The 19,045-nt window shown below is 38.0% G+C and overlaps 2 protein-coding genes across 2 annotated transcripts; both read right to left on the bottom strand.

Annotated features, from left to right (window-relative positions):
* Positions 1–318: 318 nt before the first annotated feature.
* LOC137722270 (3-ketoacyl-CoA thiolase 2, peroxisomal) lies at positions 319–4,727 on the bottom strand. Its single transcript, XM_068461236.2, has 14 exons — positions 4,384–4,727; positions 4,045–4,121; positions 3,830–3,914; positions 3,550–3,676; positions 3,358–3,456; positions 3,186–3,253; positions 2,904–3,011; positions 2,744–2,821; positions 2,521–2,650; positions 2,342–2,438; positions 1,679–1,802; positions 1,488–1,596; positions 857–940; positions 319–762 (listed from the first exon to the last, which is right to left on the bottom strand). The coding sequence occupies exons 1-14, from the start codon at positions 4,462–4,464 to the stop codon at positions 650–652; spliced, it is 1,380 nt and encodes a 459-aa protein (XP_068317337.2). The 5' UTR covers positions 4,465–4,727; the 3' UTR covers positions 319–649.
* A 3,249-nt stretch (positions 4,728–7,976) lies between these two features.
* On the bottom strand, positions 7,977–10,800 carry LOC137723640 (putative vesicle-associated membrane protein 726). The gene is made up of 5 exons (XM_068462836.2): positions 10,491–10,800; positions 9,524–9,665; positions 9,311–9,431; positions 8,598–8,660; positions 7,977–8,427 (listed from the first exon to the last, which is right to left on the bottom strand). Exons 1-5 carry the CDS (start codon positions 10,678–10,680, stop codon positions 8,281–8,283), a joined length of 663 nt encoding a protein of 220 aa, XP_068318937.1. The 5' UTR covers positions 10,681–10,800; the 3' UTR covers positions 7,977–8,280.
* Positions 10,801–19,045: the final 8,245 nt, after the last annotated feature.

Genomic DNA, 19,045 nt, shown 5'->3' on the forward strand with positions numbered 1-19,045 from the left:
TCAATGTACAAATTTGCCTAACAATTTTAAAATGCTCCAACAAATTTGACCTTTCGGTTCCTACTTCTATATCACTCTGCTGTTTGCTTTGGAATGGAATTGGAAGGCGGTGAACGAAAAATCCCACGTTATCCTTTCCTCGCAAAATTCCCACTTCCTCCCAATTGATATTTTGGAGACGTTTTCGTTCACTATTGTGCCAATAGCGACATAATTTCATGTAATATTTTCATTTCATGCTAATCTACTTGAGTTACGAATTTTTGTAATTTATATACGTCCACCATAAATAATACGATATTTAACTCGTTATACACATAAGTCAAACTTTAGACATTATATAATAACATAAAAAGGATGAATGAGTTCACCATCACATTTTAAATACATAAGAATATTTTGCTTCACTATGATATCTCAGTATATCAAACATTATTAAGAGGAATTGCAGAGACAAACATAAGATAAACAACAGCACAGATCGAGCCCAAGGGGAAGGAGATCCCGACAGAGTACGCATCTCATGACCTATGAGAGTAGATAACCCAATATAAAAATGCAGCAACCTTATTGCAACGCTTCATTATAATTTTCATTATAACCCTACATTATTGATAGGAGCGCGACGATGTTCGATGGATAATTCCTTCTACCTAGCATCCTTGGACAAAAGATGAATGTGGGATTCAACTTTGCGCGCATTACACAGTCCGTCGACAGAGTCCCCCCTTTCGAAAACAGCTGCTGCCCCCATCCCTGTGCCTGCATTTTCCAAATAACATCTGTTGTTGATACTTGAAACGGGCAATAATATCAATGCTCCCGCACACAAAAAAGAAGGCGAAGAATCATTTACCTATGCACATTGATATCACTCCAAAGCGGCAATCCTTTCCACGTCGCTTCATCTCATGCAATAAAGTGGCAACAGTGCGAGCACCTGCAATGGTCAAATGAGGTCTCAGTAACTCAGACAAACTTTTGCTCGAGTAATTAGATCTTTGCTAACAAATTCAGATTTCGTATTCTGAAAATACAATTTTAATAAACAGTTTAATTCATGAATTTTGGTATCTATTAATATGTAAACTTCAAAATTCCATTCCGGACAAATTTAACAGACAATTTAATCTGTTGGCAAACTGAAACCATTCTGTTTATCTTTTACAGATACGAACGCTATACTGAAAACCACAGAGAGGCAATAGGGAAATCTAATCGAAAACAATCCAGAACCTACAAGATCAAAGAAAAGGTAGAAACTAAATATATAGGGTTTAAGCATGGAGCAGTTTCCCATTTAATTGAAATAAAACTCTGGTTACTGGTGTAAGAATAAGGGTAATTACAGTTTCAGAAATAGTTGCTAGAGAAAATTGGGATTTTATTTAAAAATTAAACCCTTCAGGATCCAGTAACCTATAACAATACTGGAAGAAAGTAAAACAGTGCAGTGAGCCATACAAAGTGGAATATTAAGTATGTACCTGTTGCACCAAGTGGATGCCCAATGGCAAGTGCACCTCCATTAACATTGATCTTCTCTGGATCAAGGCCCAACTTGTTACGGCAATATAGATATTGGGATGCAAAGGCCTGCACAGCGGGGCATTTTTTATGTTAATTTATACTTGCAATGCCTAAAATCAGATGCAGAGATTCTACACTGATTTAATACCTCATTTATCTCAAAAAGATCAATATCATCAAGCTCTAAACCAGCAGCCTTGACTGCAGCTGGAATTGCAACAGCTGGGCCAACACCCATGATGGCTGGATCCACACCAACAGCAGAAAAACTCCTGCAGAATAAAAACAGGGCAAAGTTATAAACTTTCAAAATAGTGCCAGCTCATTTAGATTAGCTTGGGAGGCAAAATAAGTCTATTCAGAACTACAATCTAATTTTAGAGGAAGTGAGATCCATTCAATGCCAACCCTCAAGTTCTGAAATCCTATTCATACGCTTTTAAGTGAATAGAAACTGATTAGCTGTGAGCCTGTGAATTACAGAGACTTATGTAACGTAGAACCGAGTGCCATTTTGGTTTATCCCAGAAAAATTGCTCGATTGAAAACCCAGGTTCAGAGCTTTAGTAGATATAAAGTAGCAAATCCTATAAGCATGCTGATAGAAATAAACTAGCAAACCCCATAGGTACAGAAAAATATGCTGGGTACTGAGACCTACAAGGATAGACACTTCTGAGCCTGCTTGTTGAAAAAGTAAGGGAACATTGGACTCCCCAAATCTTAATTTCACCAGGCCGAAATTGCAGGTTAAATTAAAAAAGGGTAGCCCTACTGTCCAATAGACGCACGACTTCAACGAGAAGCATACCTGAATACACCCAGAATTGGCAATCCTTTTTGCTCAGCAACGCTTCTCTTCATCAAGAGAACAGCTCCAGCACCATCACTAACTTGACTAGAGTTACCTAAAAAGGGTATACCAAATGATGATATTGAATAATGCTGATACTTTTTAAATAAATTGATTTATCATTTGTCAGAAGGTACCAGCAGTGGTGCTCCCATCTTTCTTAAAGACAGGCTTCAACTTCGCCAGGTCTGCCAATGTTGTGTTCCGAATCCCATCATCAACAGAAATTGTAACAGGTTTCTCCTCACCAGATTTTGGGTCGACAATCTATTGTAATCACTCAAATCAGTGCCACATAAAGACCATGAATGCCCTTGCACAAATGGATGCAAACATAAATCTGCCAAAACTGTACATTACCTTGGTGGCCACGGGAATAATTTCGTCTTTAAATTTACCGGTAGCAGTAGCAGCAGCTGCCTTCCTATGAGAATCAACCTAAAACAAGTAATTTGAAAAATCAATAAACATTGACAAAGCAAAGTACAATACACCAAACAGAAAGATTTATTCAACTTACTGCAGCCTGATCTTGCTCCTTGCGTGAAACTCCAAATCGATGAGCAACATTTTCTGAGGTGATTCCCATAGGAAGAAGGCAATTCTGGGCTTGTTCAAATATCTTCACCTGACCATCATGCAAATTTATTAATTTTACAATCCTGTTAAAGACATCATTTGTGCAAGGAACTATTTTTCTAAAACGGAAACAAAGGACAAAAATGAATGTGCATGAGAGAGAGAGAGAGAGAGAGAGAGAGAGAGAGAGATAGAGAGAGAGAGAGAGAGAGAGAGAGGCTACTTTAGGGTTAACTGATCCTTCCCATGCCATTGGATTTGCAGTCATAGATTCCAACCCAGCCCCAATTCCTGCATGACATAATCCAAGAAAAGGTAAACTAAAGATAAGGATACTTGTCTGAAGCGAATCGATCCTGGGACAATTACAAAGAAAAACCTCGAAAAAGACTAACCAATATCGTAAAATCCTGCCCTTATAGACGCAGCTACATCAGCAACGGCCTGAAGCCCAGATGAACATTGTCTGTTCACGGTTCTAATTGGCACAGTCTCTGTACATTATAGCCATCATGCGCACGAGTAATGATTAACAAACAGTTGACACACTTAAGGATCATTACATTTGCTTTCGGGGTAATACACACCTGGGAAGCCAGCATAAAAGGCAGCCATCCTGCACTCACTAGCTCTTTGAGATCCTGGAGCCAACACTGTACCCACAACAATATCTCCAATTTCACTTGGGTTCACATTGGTCTTTTCTACAACTGCCTACAGCAAAGCAATTATCGTCCCAGTAAGAAAAAAAGATATTCTTTCTATCAATTCAAGATAACAATAGTTCATGGAATAATACTTGTTCCTACCCAACTTCACCAGAAACAAAACAAGAATGCAAAACCGAAGATAATGGTAATAACAAACCTTCAAAACAGGTGCAAGAAGATCATCAGCATGAGTATCCTTGAAGCCGCCGCGTTTCGCCTTGCAAATCGGAGTCCGATAAGCTCTGCAAGCCAAAAATGCTCAGAATTGTCACCCCAAAACACCTCAAAAATCTCTACGAATCGATACACATACAAAATTGAACCTGATCGAGGAGCATCATATCATATCATTTGGGAAAGTAAAGAACTTACGCAACAATCACCACATCATCTCCGAACACGTTTGTCCTCGCATATGCGGCGCTGTCCCCAGCCGCACATGCCGATGCCTGATACCAAAAATACGCAAAACAAATCTCCCAAAAATTAATAAACCGCCATTTATTCCAGTAGTCTGTAGGAGAATGAAATTTGAGTCCGAAATCCGTTTTATCAAATTACAGAGCTGGAATTCGATCGATTTCAAACCTTTTATATATATATATATATATATATATATATATATATATATATATGTTTTGTTGAATCAAATCAAATTAAGGATGAATCGATCTTTGGGGGAAGACGAAGAGGAGAAAGAGAGAGGCTTACGGAGAGAGAAGAAGAAGAGTCGGCGGAGGGAGGGCGGAGGTGGTCGAGCAGAACACGCTGCCTGTTGATCGCTTTCTCCATTTTTGGTGCTTCTGCGTCTTTGTGTCTGGTGTGAAGGTCGAAAACTGGGTGAGATAGTCAGACAAGCAAGCAAATGAAGGGCTGCGTCTGTTTGGTATTTATACAAGTGAGAAATGCCGCCTCGATCCTCGGCCCGGGCGGTTCAGATCTGTCTCGGCCAATGCATAGATGATTCGGTTTTCTCACAATTATTAGATTTTGTAAAATTTTCAGGTGTGACGTACAAGTATTCTGCGAGTGTTTCACTTCCACCCTTCCCTTCCGCGCGTGCTTTGCATTTTACATATATATTTTTTTTATTTTAACCTTATGTATCTTACGAAGGATAATTGTATTCATATTTGTCAAGGATTGAAGTAAGTTAAGGTAAGTTTAAAATCTAAAATTTAAGTTTTACTTTAATGATTGACGTAGGTCTAATATGAGAAGGACAATTTGGGTAACACAAACATTTTTAGTGTTTCAATCATTGAAAGAAGTATTATAGAAATTAGTCCATTTTTCTTAATTCAAATAAACATTCTTATTGACCGTCTTCAAAAGGTTATACATAAAGTAAGTATATTGCGATTTGATGGACATTGGCCATCAAATTTTAGGCTCATTTTCGTCTTTCAACTGGAAATTATTTATCGAGTTAATATAACATGGTGTAAAAATTAGGGGAAAAAAAAGGGACAAAATAGGAAGTTGCTCCAAAGTACGCGCTTTGGACGGGCGTGGGCTTTTTTTTTTGCAATATGAAAGCGAAAATATGGGAATGCGTGCCCGCTTGTAAAATGGAAGATAAAGATGGGGATATTCATTTTATCCTTCTAGAAAACAGTGCTATCACAAACTAACAGACAAAATCGTCTGCCCTCCCACGTCTAATGTCTTCCCGTATCCTCCTGTTTTTGTGTGATCACGGTTAAACCACGTCAATATTTTATATTATTTTTTTATAGAGATAATAAGACAAAATTAAATAGTAATATAAAATGTTGACGTAACTTAACCGTGACCACACAAACAGGAGGACACCGAAAGTGGGAGGGCAAGCAATCCTTGTCCCAAACTAACAGCTCAACGTTGTTAAGATATAATTATAAGGTCATCTTCAACCGAAAGATGGCCACATGGCTCGTTTTAGCCATCTAGACCTTCAACAAATTAATATTATAATGAACAGTGCAGAGTCATATTTCTTACCATATCCAACCAAGAGCCAAAGGGTCATAGGACTCGTTTTAACCCTGTCACAAAAAATCATCTCCAACCAAGGGCCAAACATAATTTATTATTTAAATTTAAAAACTACAACAACTTAAATTTAAAGTCCATAATCAACATTATCTTCATCTTCCACATTGCAAGAGTATAGTCGGAGGTAAACAACTGTCGCTTTAACCAAAATAGGCCTTACTTATTGAACTGTAATCCGAAGTGTTCCTTTGCATATTTCTATCATCCATCTCTTCTTATATTTGTTTGGCCCGTTCTTCATGCATATGGTTCTTTTCTTTCGCGACACAGGCATTTTGCTCTGCCATTAATGGCAATGAAGCCGCCACTTCCTGTTGAGCGACGTAATCATCATTTGCCTTGCCCTTTTCCTTCAACCTTTAGGCCTTATTTCGTCCCATAACCCTAGGTATAGAACCTTCACCCGAAGACGGATTTTCCACCCTTGTTTGTTGAATGGTAGGAGATCCATCTTCATCCCCATCTACAGCTAAGGATTAAGTTTCGAACACCGACGTAGGACCTACTCTATGTTGAGGTGGATCTTCAAATAACACCCACCCTTTACAAATTTCCCAACAACTATGAAACTTAAAGGGTTTCGAGCTGCCCTCCATATACAATTCCTCCGCTTGGCGTACCTAGAAAATATAATTACAAAAGTAAAGGAAATTAATTTATGAAATTAAATGTAATATAATTAAATATTTAAAATAAATTGTGAAAAAACACTTGCTTCGTCGTAGTAATTGGCGCCACTTTCATTTCTACTTGCGGCTACTAACAGTGCTTGATGTCATTTATTCAAACTTGGATGAAGATGTTTCTTCCATCTTGAAGAACAACTCTCGTGGTTACGGGTATTCAGTGGAGTGGTGCCTTCGTAGAACTCATAGTATTTTTTAGACACACGAGTCCAAACACCTTCACTTGTTTGAGAACTTCCCCTCACACTAACTTCCAAGACCCATCTATAAGCCCTGCAAAGAGCTTCATCTTCTTTTCATGTCCAAGCCCTACCTTTTATTGCAGACGAGGCCATTTGAAAATTATTGAAAAAATTGAAGTAAAGATTATTGGAAGAGGTAAGAAATTATGAGAATTGAAATGGTGAAAATTATGTGGGAAATGGTGTAGGAATGACTTAGGTATTTATAGGAAAAAATGAGAATTAAAAAAAAAAATTTCGCCAAAAAAAATAAAAAATTCAAATCCAACGATAACTGACGTCAACTAGCCATTATGTTTAAATTCTAGCCCAGCCTGGTGCTGATTGGCTGGCTGGTTTGGGCTGGCCGGTTGGCCCTTTGGCCCTTTTTTGTCCAGTGGGGCCCACGAGCCCTTTGGCCTGGCTCTCGGTTGGAAACAGTCCTCTGGTCCCTTCGGTTGGAGGCCTAAGTACCCTTAAAAAAAGAAAAAAAAAGAAGAAGAAACGTATGTCTTTTGTGTACTCATGTTGCTTGAATAGATTTTGAGTATTGAAATTTAATCCAATTTTGTGTGATTTTGTCGAACTCCCATCTTCTTAGTGTAAAAATATCAATGTACTAAAAAAAAATTAAATCCAATTTTTTTAACTAAAAAAAAATTTTTGAATTTCAAGTAAAATGGTAGGGTGTTTTTAGAAATTAAACTCAAAATCAATTTTAATTATCTGTTCGGTTGCTTGCCCTTGAAGAAACCGAACATAGAGTCTTTATAATCTTCATCCAGATATATGTCTCCAAATAGGATTAAGCATTCATGTCCAAGTAGGGTTTAGAAATATGAGATTTTTTGGTGTAAACAAATTTAGAAAATTATAAAACTCCCATGTATGAACATATGTTTTCTCCATTCACCCCCTCAAAATCTTCCAATACTTAATTGAAAATTTGGATGCTCAATTGTTGATGAACGCTCAAACAAAATACACAAGTATCTAGACAAGGTTGCAAGGTGTAACTTTTATAACTTGGCCGACAAGAAATTTGAGTAAAAATGGCGAAAACCTAGCAGTGATTGAGGACTTCTTGGGTGTTATAGAATATAAAATGGGATAATGACCGTAAGCTGTAAAAAAAAAATTCCTAAGTGAAAGGGAAAGATCGATTTTCTAAGACATAAACTAAATATAAAAACAAAAAACAAAAAATGGGTTTCTTGTTATCACTCCATACACCGAAAACTCATACCGCCCGCATTGTGCTTTGTTAGTGAATGGAGCACCAAAAGCTCTTAATTTCATAAGATATGTTGTGGTGATTAAACTTAAATGTTAAATTGAGGGGTGAAAACTGTGTTCATCATTCATACGGAAGCAAATAAGGGGATAGATTTCAATAGCATTCCAAAGGGAATGCTGATTTACAAGCATCCAGGTATTCCTCCATTACATAACTTATGCTAAGGATCCATTGCACATGGTGGAGAACATAAAGTGATTTAACTACCTAGACAAGGTAAATATATATAAACTATACAACCAATGCGAAATACAAAACCTCCCCCGTCCTAAAATGGCTAGCAAAAGAGGACGGGTATAACCTAGGAAGGTAAAGAACTCCAAGATTTAGAGCATCTGAAAAGTTTCCAGAGACATTCCAAAGCGACCTAGGTACACTTGAAACCACGGCAAATGGTTAAATATATCATGAGGGCTATGAGAATGAGGATCCCCACGACAATCAGTTTCATCTTCATGTTCTGGAACCACATCTTTCTTTTCATTTTTGTTCCCTGTGTTCTGAAATCTTGGGCCTGCAACAAGCGAAAAATGAGGGATGCTGGATAAAGAAACGAAAGCAAGTGCAGCACCCTGCAGCGTCTGTCTAATCAAATAACCATATCATCTTACCGCACCCAACCCTAACCGGGCATGGGTTTCCAGCAGTTAAACTAGCTGAAGCAGTAATGATTCTTGGACTAACCTGGGAGCGAAGATTATCAGTTTTATCCACCAACAGCTCAATCTTCTCACCGCGATCAAGAACCTGCACAACATATGAATTTTCACGACTCAAAATCGATGACATATTCACCTACTTAATTATAATGAGAATGCAAAAGGAATATGAATGATAAAAAGGTGTTAGAGTGAGAAAAGTCAGAATGTATATTCTCATTTCAGTGAGAAAAGGAATTCTAAACCGCAGGAATCGAGTTGTACCTATTACAATTTACAAATGCTTTTCAGGAATCAAAATAAAAATGTAAGAGAAAATAACCAAAATACACACTGAAGTCCTCGTAGTGCATACACAAAATTAGTCAGAGATATTGATACTACTACCATAAATTATCATTTGTCCAACCAAAAATTAAAACTTGTCCGGAAAATGTTTTAGCGACGGATTTTGCGCTATGAACTTTGCTTGACGGACTGTTGTCGTGCAAAATTAGAGGCGATGAAAACGTACTTGGCCCGACAAAGTTGTTTCGTCTGGAAAGGTTTTTTTTTTTTTTTTTTTTTTTTTTCTTCCTCTTTTGGGTAGTGTACCATTGCTAAAAATCATATAGGATAATAGGAATAGGCCGCTAGTAATCAGAAATAAGTGTGCAAAAGTAGTCGGTCTTAACTTCCAAATTACTTGTAGAACAGTTACAAAATTATGCAAAAATAAACAGTACCAGTTCACTCTACCTTCTCAATATTTTCCATCATAACACCCTTGACCTCAGTAACCTGAGCCTTCACTTTTGCAAGCTTGTTGATCTCTTCAGGGTGATCAACACAGTATTTCATGTGGTCCTTCAGTTTGGGTCTAAAACATCCATACAAGAGTTAGCGTATTATTCATGAAAAAAAAAACAAAATTTGTTGCCATGAGAAATGAGGACTTGACGAAATAAATACCCAAACTCTCTGTTCAGTCCGTTGGCAACAGCAGTCGCAGCTTTCCCACCACCATATCTTTTGTTGAAATCATCCTTGATTCTCTCCAGGTAGGCAATTGGAATTTGCCTCCCAGCAGATTCAGCAGCAACTACACAGTAGGCTGTAGTATCCAAAATCAAGAGAGTTTAAAACCCTAATCCGATAATACGTATGGGGATTATGAACCACTTCATAAGCATTCAACTTCACAGGGTACGATTTTCTTTTGGGTTGAAAGAATTCAAACTAAAGACGGTCTTCAAATACTACTAGCGATCTAGTTATTAGTATATAAAATATAGATAATCAACCACCACCAAGAGCAACCACCAGTAAAAAAAGAGTACATTTGCCTATTACTTGAATGCAAATATCAACATACAACCTTGCCGTGCACTCATTCTATAAGATCTGATCAACTGAGTACAGGCAGAGGGAGACCAGCAACCGCCTTTCTCGATTGCTTGAGAAATATAAGAAAGGAGAAAATAAACGACTAGATGTAAAATCTCATGACATCTCAAATCCAACTAAACAGAGATTACCAATCAACTAGTCCTCAATCATCCTTAACTATCTCCTCCATAAGGAACCAGAAAAAATACATTTCAAATCATCAAATCATATCTTTTCACATAGTGCCGGCACAATCATTGGCCTTTCTGTATTATCACCGAAAGTTTCAAAGCATTGCGCATCGTGAAAAACCACGTAATGAAATAATCAAACCCAACAATTTAGTTCAACCAAACAAATAATTAACATTAATCAGCGTTTTCAATTTCATAAACGTAAACTCATATAATCCTCCCATTCCAGCAACGAACAAACCGAAGAGAAAAAGATATAGATCAGAAGAAAATAAATAAATCAAAGTTGACAAATAACGAATAAATTGGAAGGAGACCGTAAAAATGCACGAGGAAATGAATGCATGGGGACTCACTGAAGCCGTTTTCGACGAGGTAATTGAAGGTGTGGCCATCGCAGTTGTAGGTGAACTTGTTGTTGGAGGAAGGAAGCTTCTGGAGGCATTGAGCGGCGATGGTGGTGAAATTTCCGGTGAACTCTGTGTACTCGGCGAGAATCACAGAGCCTCGAGCGACGAAGCTGTAGATCAGAGATTGCTGCCCCATCTCAATCCCAAATTACAGAAGAGAAAAAAAAAAAACTAACTGTAATCCCAATCAAAATGTGGTTGTACGGAGATTCAGAGAAGAGAGAGACGATGGGATGGAAAGAACGAAAATGCTGAATTTACGCAGGGAGAGAAAGAATGAGCAATATACCGTATTTTTCTTTTCTTTTCTTTGAGTTCCTGAATAGAACGACGTCGTAACTTTTGTGATGTAGTTAATTTAAATTTCGCAGTTGCCCAAAAAAAAAAAAAAAAAAAATAGAAATTTTATTTGAATCTGTATAACTTCACTTTTACACCTAACTTATTTTCCACACTCATATTACTTTTAATTATACTATTAATATCTCTTAAACCCAAATTTATTGCCTAAATTATTCTCTTAAACTCAATTCAAAATATAAATTTAATCTTTACACTCATTTAAAAATAAAAATATACGCTCTCTAATGTTCTCTCCTTCCAAACAGCTATATTGTGTTTCTTTTCAATTCTTCATTATTTAATATAAATAGAAGTAGAAATCGAAATTGAAATTGAATCGAAATTAATAAGAAATAGTGCATCAAAACCTCTTTATATACAGTATACTCAAACTATCAATAGTAGATTTCTCCAATGACGATTGCTTCAAGCCTAGGACAAGTTCTTGGCTCTCAAAACGCAGAGACATTTGCCATGCACTCGAAGAGTTTGGTTGTTTCGTGGCAATGCTACCTGACAAAATTTCTTTGGAGCTTCGCAGCACCTTGTTCAATACGTTGGATGAGTTGTTTGATTTCTCAACTAAAATTAAATTGAAAAGTGCTTATGAAAAGCCTTACCCTACTGGCTACAAATCCTGAACAAAATCAGATATTCGAACATCATTTTTGGTCAAGTGAAATGATGTATTTCGGTATGATTTACTCAACTTGTACTTGATGTATTTCGGTATGATTTGCTCAACTGAATTTCACCATAAATATCGAAATAATATTTTTTTTTTTTTACACTATTAATTTGTCCTTTCAAATTTTCCAACAGGTCTGTAGTCTTTAGCAAACAATGAACTTGAATTTAACGCCACTCTGTGCACAATTAAGAAAAAGATTGTGTGATGGTAAAAATTTGATTATTAGGTGTGGATAAGAGTTTTATGGGTGATGGTAAGAGTTTTACCATTACATGATAGTAAAAGTAAAACTACTTGATAAAATTAATATTACTATATTTGACCAAAAAAAAAAAAAAAAAAACTAATACATAAACATAATAAATAAATAAAGTCAATTAACACACGCGTGTGCTAAAGGGCTAGTATGGCGGAGAAAAATATGAAAGGTGCATAGACCAAGGCGGGAAGGCCGCACAGGACAAAGTTGTGTGGTGGTTGGTTGGGGGGTTGGTTTGTCCTCCACCTTTTCCTCCGCTTCTCACTGGTAGAGTAGTGGTGTGGTGCCCTCACAAGTATTGTAAAAATAGGAAATTCTAAAACACTTATTGCAAGGATGATTCTCTCTCCTTTTGCTTTTTCTTAAATTAATTTTGTGCAAAATGTTATATGTTATTATCTTACACGAAATTTAAGTGGAATTTCACCAAAATTATGTATGAACAAAGATCGGTTGTTTTACTCTCAGACTATAATGAGCTACTAAAAGACTAGAATTGTACATTTTTCTTTTGGTGAGCAAGGCGGCTAAGCTCAAAAGTCCCTTTTTTTATTGTTGAAATCATGTATATTTTTAAAGATGAATCGAACGGTTTATATCAGACGTCAGAGTATTAAACAACCATTCTGATTCAAAATCACCCTATGCATGAACACCCCCCTCACGCGTGACAAAAGATGTCACAAGATGCGTAGTCTCATTATAGGCACGAGGAGTATAAAGAAAATCAACATCACATAATTGTTGTTTAAGTAGAGCAATATCCCATAAAATGCCATCCAAAAACTGCCTATGACTGCAAACTCCCATGAATCATGTCAACAAGAACCTGAGAATCGATTTCCAACTGCACCGACTCAAAGCCACCTTCCACACACCGTAGCAAAGCCAACCTCACTACTTCCGCTTCCACCATAACACTCGAAACACACATGATATTGCCTACACCTCCAGCCCCTTTAAAAATGCCCTCAAAATCCCTTGCAACCCATCCAAAACCACCCCTACTAGTACGACTACACCATGCTACATCACAATTAACTTTTATTGTTCCAAAAGGTGGCTTTAACCACCCTTGCAGATGTTGATGTTTAAGCCTTGCAGCTGTCTTGTGTTTTGTTGCATTCTGTCTTGTTGTAATTCAAAGTGTCTTTTGTCTTAGTTTTGAAATGTAAGGCTGAGATTAAATCAAAGCTAATAGGCTAAATGTTTGTGTGTCTCATGGTATAACATCTCACTTATATGTGAGCATGTGGGATTCACGTGAGTTTTGGTGTAATGGGAGAGGTAGTGCGCCTCAAACGGCTATATCTCCTTCACACTCTAGTTTTGTAGCTTCTTAATCATTTCAGTCATAGCTGAATGAAATCAGAATTTTACACAGAGCTCTTCATCTTCTCTGCATCACCATTTTCGTGTGCATTCTTGGTTGAAATCAAAATCTCATTGAATTCTTCTTAGTTCTGTGCTCTGCTCTGCTGTTTTATAGAACTCTAACATGGCCTCAGAGCCTAGTTCATCGCTTTAATCTGGGCGTGAATCTGTGTTTTCTGGGTTCTTCAGTGAATCACTGAAGAATCGAGTTTCTTAAATTTCCAAAACGAAGATCTGTGTCTAACATGGCCGGATCAATGAGTTCTGAACTTCGTACTCCCATTTTCAATGGTGAGAACTATGAATTCTGGAATATCAGAATGCGAACCATTCTCAGGTCTCATGGACTGTGGGATCTTGTAGAGACTGGGTTTACTATCCCAGAATCATCTACTGTGGTTGAGGTAGCTGATGAAAAGAAGGAGAAGGATGCAGCTACTCAAATTTCAACAAACGTTGCGGAGATCATAATGAAGGATGCTAAGGCCCTTGGGTTGATTCAAGGAGCTGTGTCTGATCAAAATTTTCCCAGGATTTCTAATGAAGAAACCTCCAAAGGAGCTTGGGATATCCTACAGCAAGAATTCAGAGGTGATAAACAGGTTAGAAATGTGAAATTACAAGGTTTACGCAGAGAGTTCGAGTATACTAGGATGAGAGATGATGAATCTTTGTCTGCATATCTTACTAAACTGTTTGACATCATGAATCAAATGAGGAGTTATGGTGAACAACTATCTAGAGAGAGGGTTGTTCAAAAATTACTTATAAGCTTGCCTAGAAGTTATGACTCTATCTGTGCTGTGATTGAACACTCAAAGGATATTGAAACACTTGAAATCCAAGAAGTGGTTGCTTCTCTCAAGGGTTATGAACAAAGGCTTGATATGCATACTGATCACTCTACTGAAAAGGCATTTGCTAGCCTAAATGTTGGTTCTAAGTTTCAAAAACCCAGTGGGTTCTCTGGTACACAGAAATCAGGGAAAAGTTGGAAGAACAAAGGGAAAAAATGGGATACTAAGCCTAATTTTATCTCTAAGCAGAATAATTCTCATGATTCGAACAAAACAGCTTGCAAACATTGTGATAAACTGCACTATGGAAAGTGCTGGTTTGAAGGAAAACCTAAATGCACAAATTGCCATAAATTTGGTCATGAAGTCAGAAACTGTAATGGGAACAAAGTGGTGCAGAAGGCTAACTATGCAAATCAGGTTGATGATATGGGAACTTTGTTCTTTGCTTGCAATTCTGTGTCTCAGGTGAAGGCCAATAACACTTGGTATATTGACAGTGGTTGTAGCAACCACATGACAGGAGATGAAAACTTGCTGGTGAATGTGAGTAGAAATCTGAATGCAAAAGTAAAAATGGGAACTGGTGAAGTTGTGAGTGTAGCAGGAATAGGCACACTAGTCATTGAAACCAAGATGGGAAGAAAGCACATACAAGAAGTAATGCTAGTGCCTGGCTTGGATGAAAATCTTCTAAGTGTGGGGCAAATGTTGGAACATGGTTACTATCTACTATTTGGTGATAATGCAGTCTGTATCTTTGATAGCTGGAACTTGAATGGACTGGTTGCTAAGGTTCAAATGACTAGCAACAGATGCTTCCCTTTAACAATGATGCCTGCCACACCACTAGCATTAAAAGCTAGTGTATCTCATTGCATACAGATTTGGCACAAGAGGCTAGGTCACTTAAACACAAGAAGTTTGCTGCAACTCAGGGAGTAAGAAATGGTTCATAGGCTACCTCACTTGGAAAATTCCAAGAATGTCTGTGAAGGATGTATGCTTGGCAAGCAACATAGAGATGAGTTTCCAAGAGAATCTGCTTGGAGAGCTAAATTCCCACTTGAATTGATACATACTGATATCTGTGGTCCAATGCAAATTGCCTCAAATGCTGGAAACAAGTACTTCATTCTGTTCACTGATGATTGTACGAGAATGACATGGGTCTACTTTCTGAGGTACAAATATGAGGCATTGGAGTATTTCAAAAGGTTCAAATCAATGACAGAATTGCAGTGTGGGTACAAAATCAAGTATCTAAGAAGTGATAGAGGTGGTGAGTTCTTGTCTTCTGAATTCAGTGATTTTTGCAATGTTTCTGGGATTCAAAGGCAACTAACCATGTCATACACACCACAACAGAATGGTGTGTCAGAAAGGAAGAACAGAACTGTGGTGGAGATGGCTAAAACTATGTTACATGAAAAGGGCATGCCATACCAGTTTTGGGCAGAAGCTGTGCACACTGCAGTGTATCTCCTCAACAGATGTCCTACTAAGGCATTGGATAAAAAGACTCCTTTTGAATCCTACAGTGGAAAAAAACCTGGAATTGCACATTTGAAGATTTTTGGGTCAGTATGTTATGTTCATGTTCCCATGAATTTGAGACACAAGCTTGAGTGCAACAGTCACAAATGTGTATTTGTGGGTTATGGAACCAGTGAGAAATGATACAGATTATTTGATCCTATCACTAGTAAGATTATATTGTCTAGAGATGTAGTATTTGATGAGAGTGCTAGATGGGATTGGAATGACAACTTTGGAAAACAGTGCAGTATATCGATTACTACTGATATGGCAGAATCTGATCTAATTCAAGGGTCAAATGTTCAAAATGAAAGTGTATTCCCTGAGGCTATTTCTGATACTTCACTAGATGATTTGAATACTAATGCTGATGATCCAGGTTCAATCATTGATCTATCACAGAGCTATGATTCTACTCCAAAGAAATGGAGACCCTTAAATGAAGTCATTGCACAGTGTAATGTATGCATTATGGAACCTGAGAATTTTGAAGAGGTTGCCCTAGATTTGTCTTGGATGAAAGCTATGCAAACTGAGCTTGACATGATTGAAAGGAATAACACATGGATGCTGGTAGATAGACCATCTAGCAAACCTGTGATAGGTGTGAAGTGGGTATACAAAACAAAACTGAATCTTGATGGAAGCATTCAGAAAAACAAAGCTAGACTGGTTGCAAAAGGTTATTCACAAAAGCCAGGCATTGACTTTAATGAAACCTTTGCACCAGTTGCTAGGCTTGACAGCATAAGGACCTTGATTGCACTTGCAGCTCAGAAAGAATGGCAACTATTCCAATTAGATGTAAAATCTGCATTCCTTAATGGTGTACTCAAAGAGGAAGTTTATGTTGATCAGCCTCAAGGATTTGTCATGCAAGGCAAGGAGGATAAGGTGTATAAGTTAAGTAAGGCATTGTATGGCCTTAAACAAGCTCCAAGAGCTTGGTATGAAGAAATTGACTCTTACTTCACCAAGGCAGGTTTTAAAATGAGTCCTAATGAAGCCACCTTATATACTAAGGTTGAAAAGTCAGGGATTCTCATAGTTTATGTCTATGTTGATGACATTGTGTACACTGGAAGTAGTGACACAATGCTTGACAGATTTAAAAATGACATGATGCAGCATTATGAGATGACTGATTTGGGATTGCTACATCATTTTCTTGGTATGGGAATTGTTCAAACCAAGAAAAACATCTTCATACATCAGAAGAAATATGCAATGAAAATGTTGGAGAAATTTGGACTACAAGGTTGTAAGTCTGTGGGAACACCACTTGCAGCAAATGAAAGGTTATGCAAAAATGATGGGAGTGAAGCTGCAGATGAGTCTGAATACAGGAAATTGGTGGGAAGTCTTCTGTACCTTACTGCCACTAGACCAGATATAATGTTTGGTACTAGTCTCTTGGCAAGATTTATGCATGGTCCAACTAAGAAACATATGGGAACAGCAAGAAGAGTACTAAGATACATTCAAGGTACTATGGATTTTGGCATTGAATATGTAAAAGGAAAGTCAGCAGTTCTTATAGGATATTGTGACAGTGACTGGGCTAGGAGTATTGATGACATGAAAAGCACATCAGGGTATGCCTTCAGTCTTGGCTCAGGTGTGTTCTCTTGGGCATCAGTTAAACAAAACACAGTAGCATTATCCACTGCAGAAGCAGAATATGTAAGTGCTGCTGGAGCAACATCTCAGGCTAAATGGTTAAGATTTGTTTTGGAAGATTTCGGGGAAGAACAAGTTGAACCTACTGTGCTAATGTGTGATAACACCTCAGCAATAGCTATTGCCAAGAATCCTGTGTTTCATCAGAAAACAAGACACATTAGCAGGAAATTCCATTTCATCAGAGATGCAATACAAGAGAATGAGATTGAACTGATTTATTGCAAATCTGAAGAACAAATGGAAGATATCCTGACAAAGGCATTACCAAATGAGAAGTTCAACTATTTTAGAGAAATGCTAGGAGTAAAGTCAGCTGCCAGCTTAGAGGAGAGTGTTGATGTTTAAGCCTTGCAGTTGTCTTGTGTTTTGTTGCATTCTGTCTTGTTGTAATTCAAAGTGTCTTTTGTCTTAGTTTTGAAATGTAAGGCTGAGATTAAATCAAAGCTAATAGGCTAAATGTTTGTGTGTCTCATGGTATAACATCTCACTTATATGTGAGCATGTGGGATTCACGTGAGTTTTGGTGTAATGGGAGAGGTAGTGCGCCTCAAACGGCTATATCTCCTTCACACTCTAGTTTTGTAGCTTCTTAATCATTTCAGTCATAGCTGAATGAAATCAGAATTTTACACAGAGCTTTTCATCTTCTCTGCATCACCATTTTCGTGTGCATTCTTGGTTGAAATCAAAATCTCATTGAATTCTTCTTAGTTCTGTGCTCTGCTCTGCTGTTTTATATAACTCTAACAGCAGACCCGTCCCTTTCCCTTGTTGCCCACGGGATGATTGTTTCACCGGTTCCCCATCACATATCGCCATCTCTGCCCAATGTTGCTGTAATAATTGCAGAGCAACAAGAGGCTATACCGCAGTCTTATCAAACACAAAACTATTGCGACACTTCAAGATCCTCCACAAACACAAACTACCCATCGCATGAGGTCATTAGTCTCCCCCTCCTCGCCATATTTTGCACATAACCACTTCCAACATGCCAAGAAATCCTCGCCCACCACCAAGGTAACATCTAATTGAAGTGGGGAACCAAACCAAAAAACCCGAGCAAAAGGGCACCGAAATAATATATGTACCTGTGTTTCCTCATCACCTTCGCATAGCCGGCAACTAGTATCCAGGCGAATCCCCCTACGCTGCAGATTTGTACGCACAGCAAGGATGTTTCAACACCTCTTCCAAACAAAATGACACAACTTAGGCTAGACCTTCAATATCTCGCCATACCATATCCATACTTTTAGCCGTACTAGCTTGACCCACTCATTTCCTTCCAAGCTCCCCATTCTGACTCATTTCTTGACCTACCATATACCCAGTTTTCACCGAATAAATCCCATGTCAAGTGTAATGCCACATCATAAGATCCGAACAACCAAAACTAACTAAGCGGAATGCTTAAGATAGTGCGGGCTTCCTCCTCATTAAAGCACAGTTCAATAATCTCACGCTTCCATTTACCCCCGTGAGCCATCAAGTCGGCAACCATACCAGGCATCTCCACATGTTGTGAAATAGGTCGAAACGTCCACGGTATAGGCAACCAAGGATCCTTCGTATTTTGAATACTCCTTCCATCACCAACCCGCCATCGTAACCCACCCTTCAATATTTTCCTTCCCTGCAATGTCCCCTTCCAATCCCAGGAAGTACTCTTGCCCACCGATGCGTCTATAAATGTCGAAGAAGGGTAGCATTTGGCCTAAAGGACTTTAGCCAACAATGAGTCCGGATTACAAATGAGACGCCACCCCACCTTAGTCAACAAAGCTAAATTAAAATCAATAATCTCTTTAAAGTC

This window comes from Pyrus communis, chromosome 4 (genome assembly GCF_041283825.1).
Source record: "Pyrus communis isolate YQ-2024b chromosome 4, ASM4128382v1, whole genome shotgun sequence".
In the NCBI taxonomy this organism is placed as follows: Eukaryota; Viridiplantae; Streptophyta; class Magnoliopsida; order Rosales; family Rosaceae; genus Pyrus; species Pyrus communis.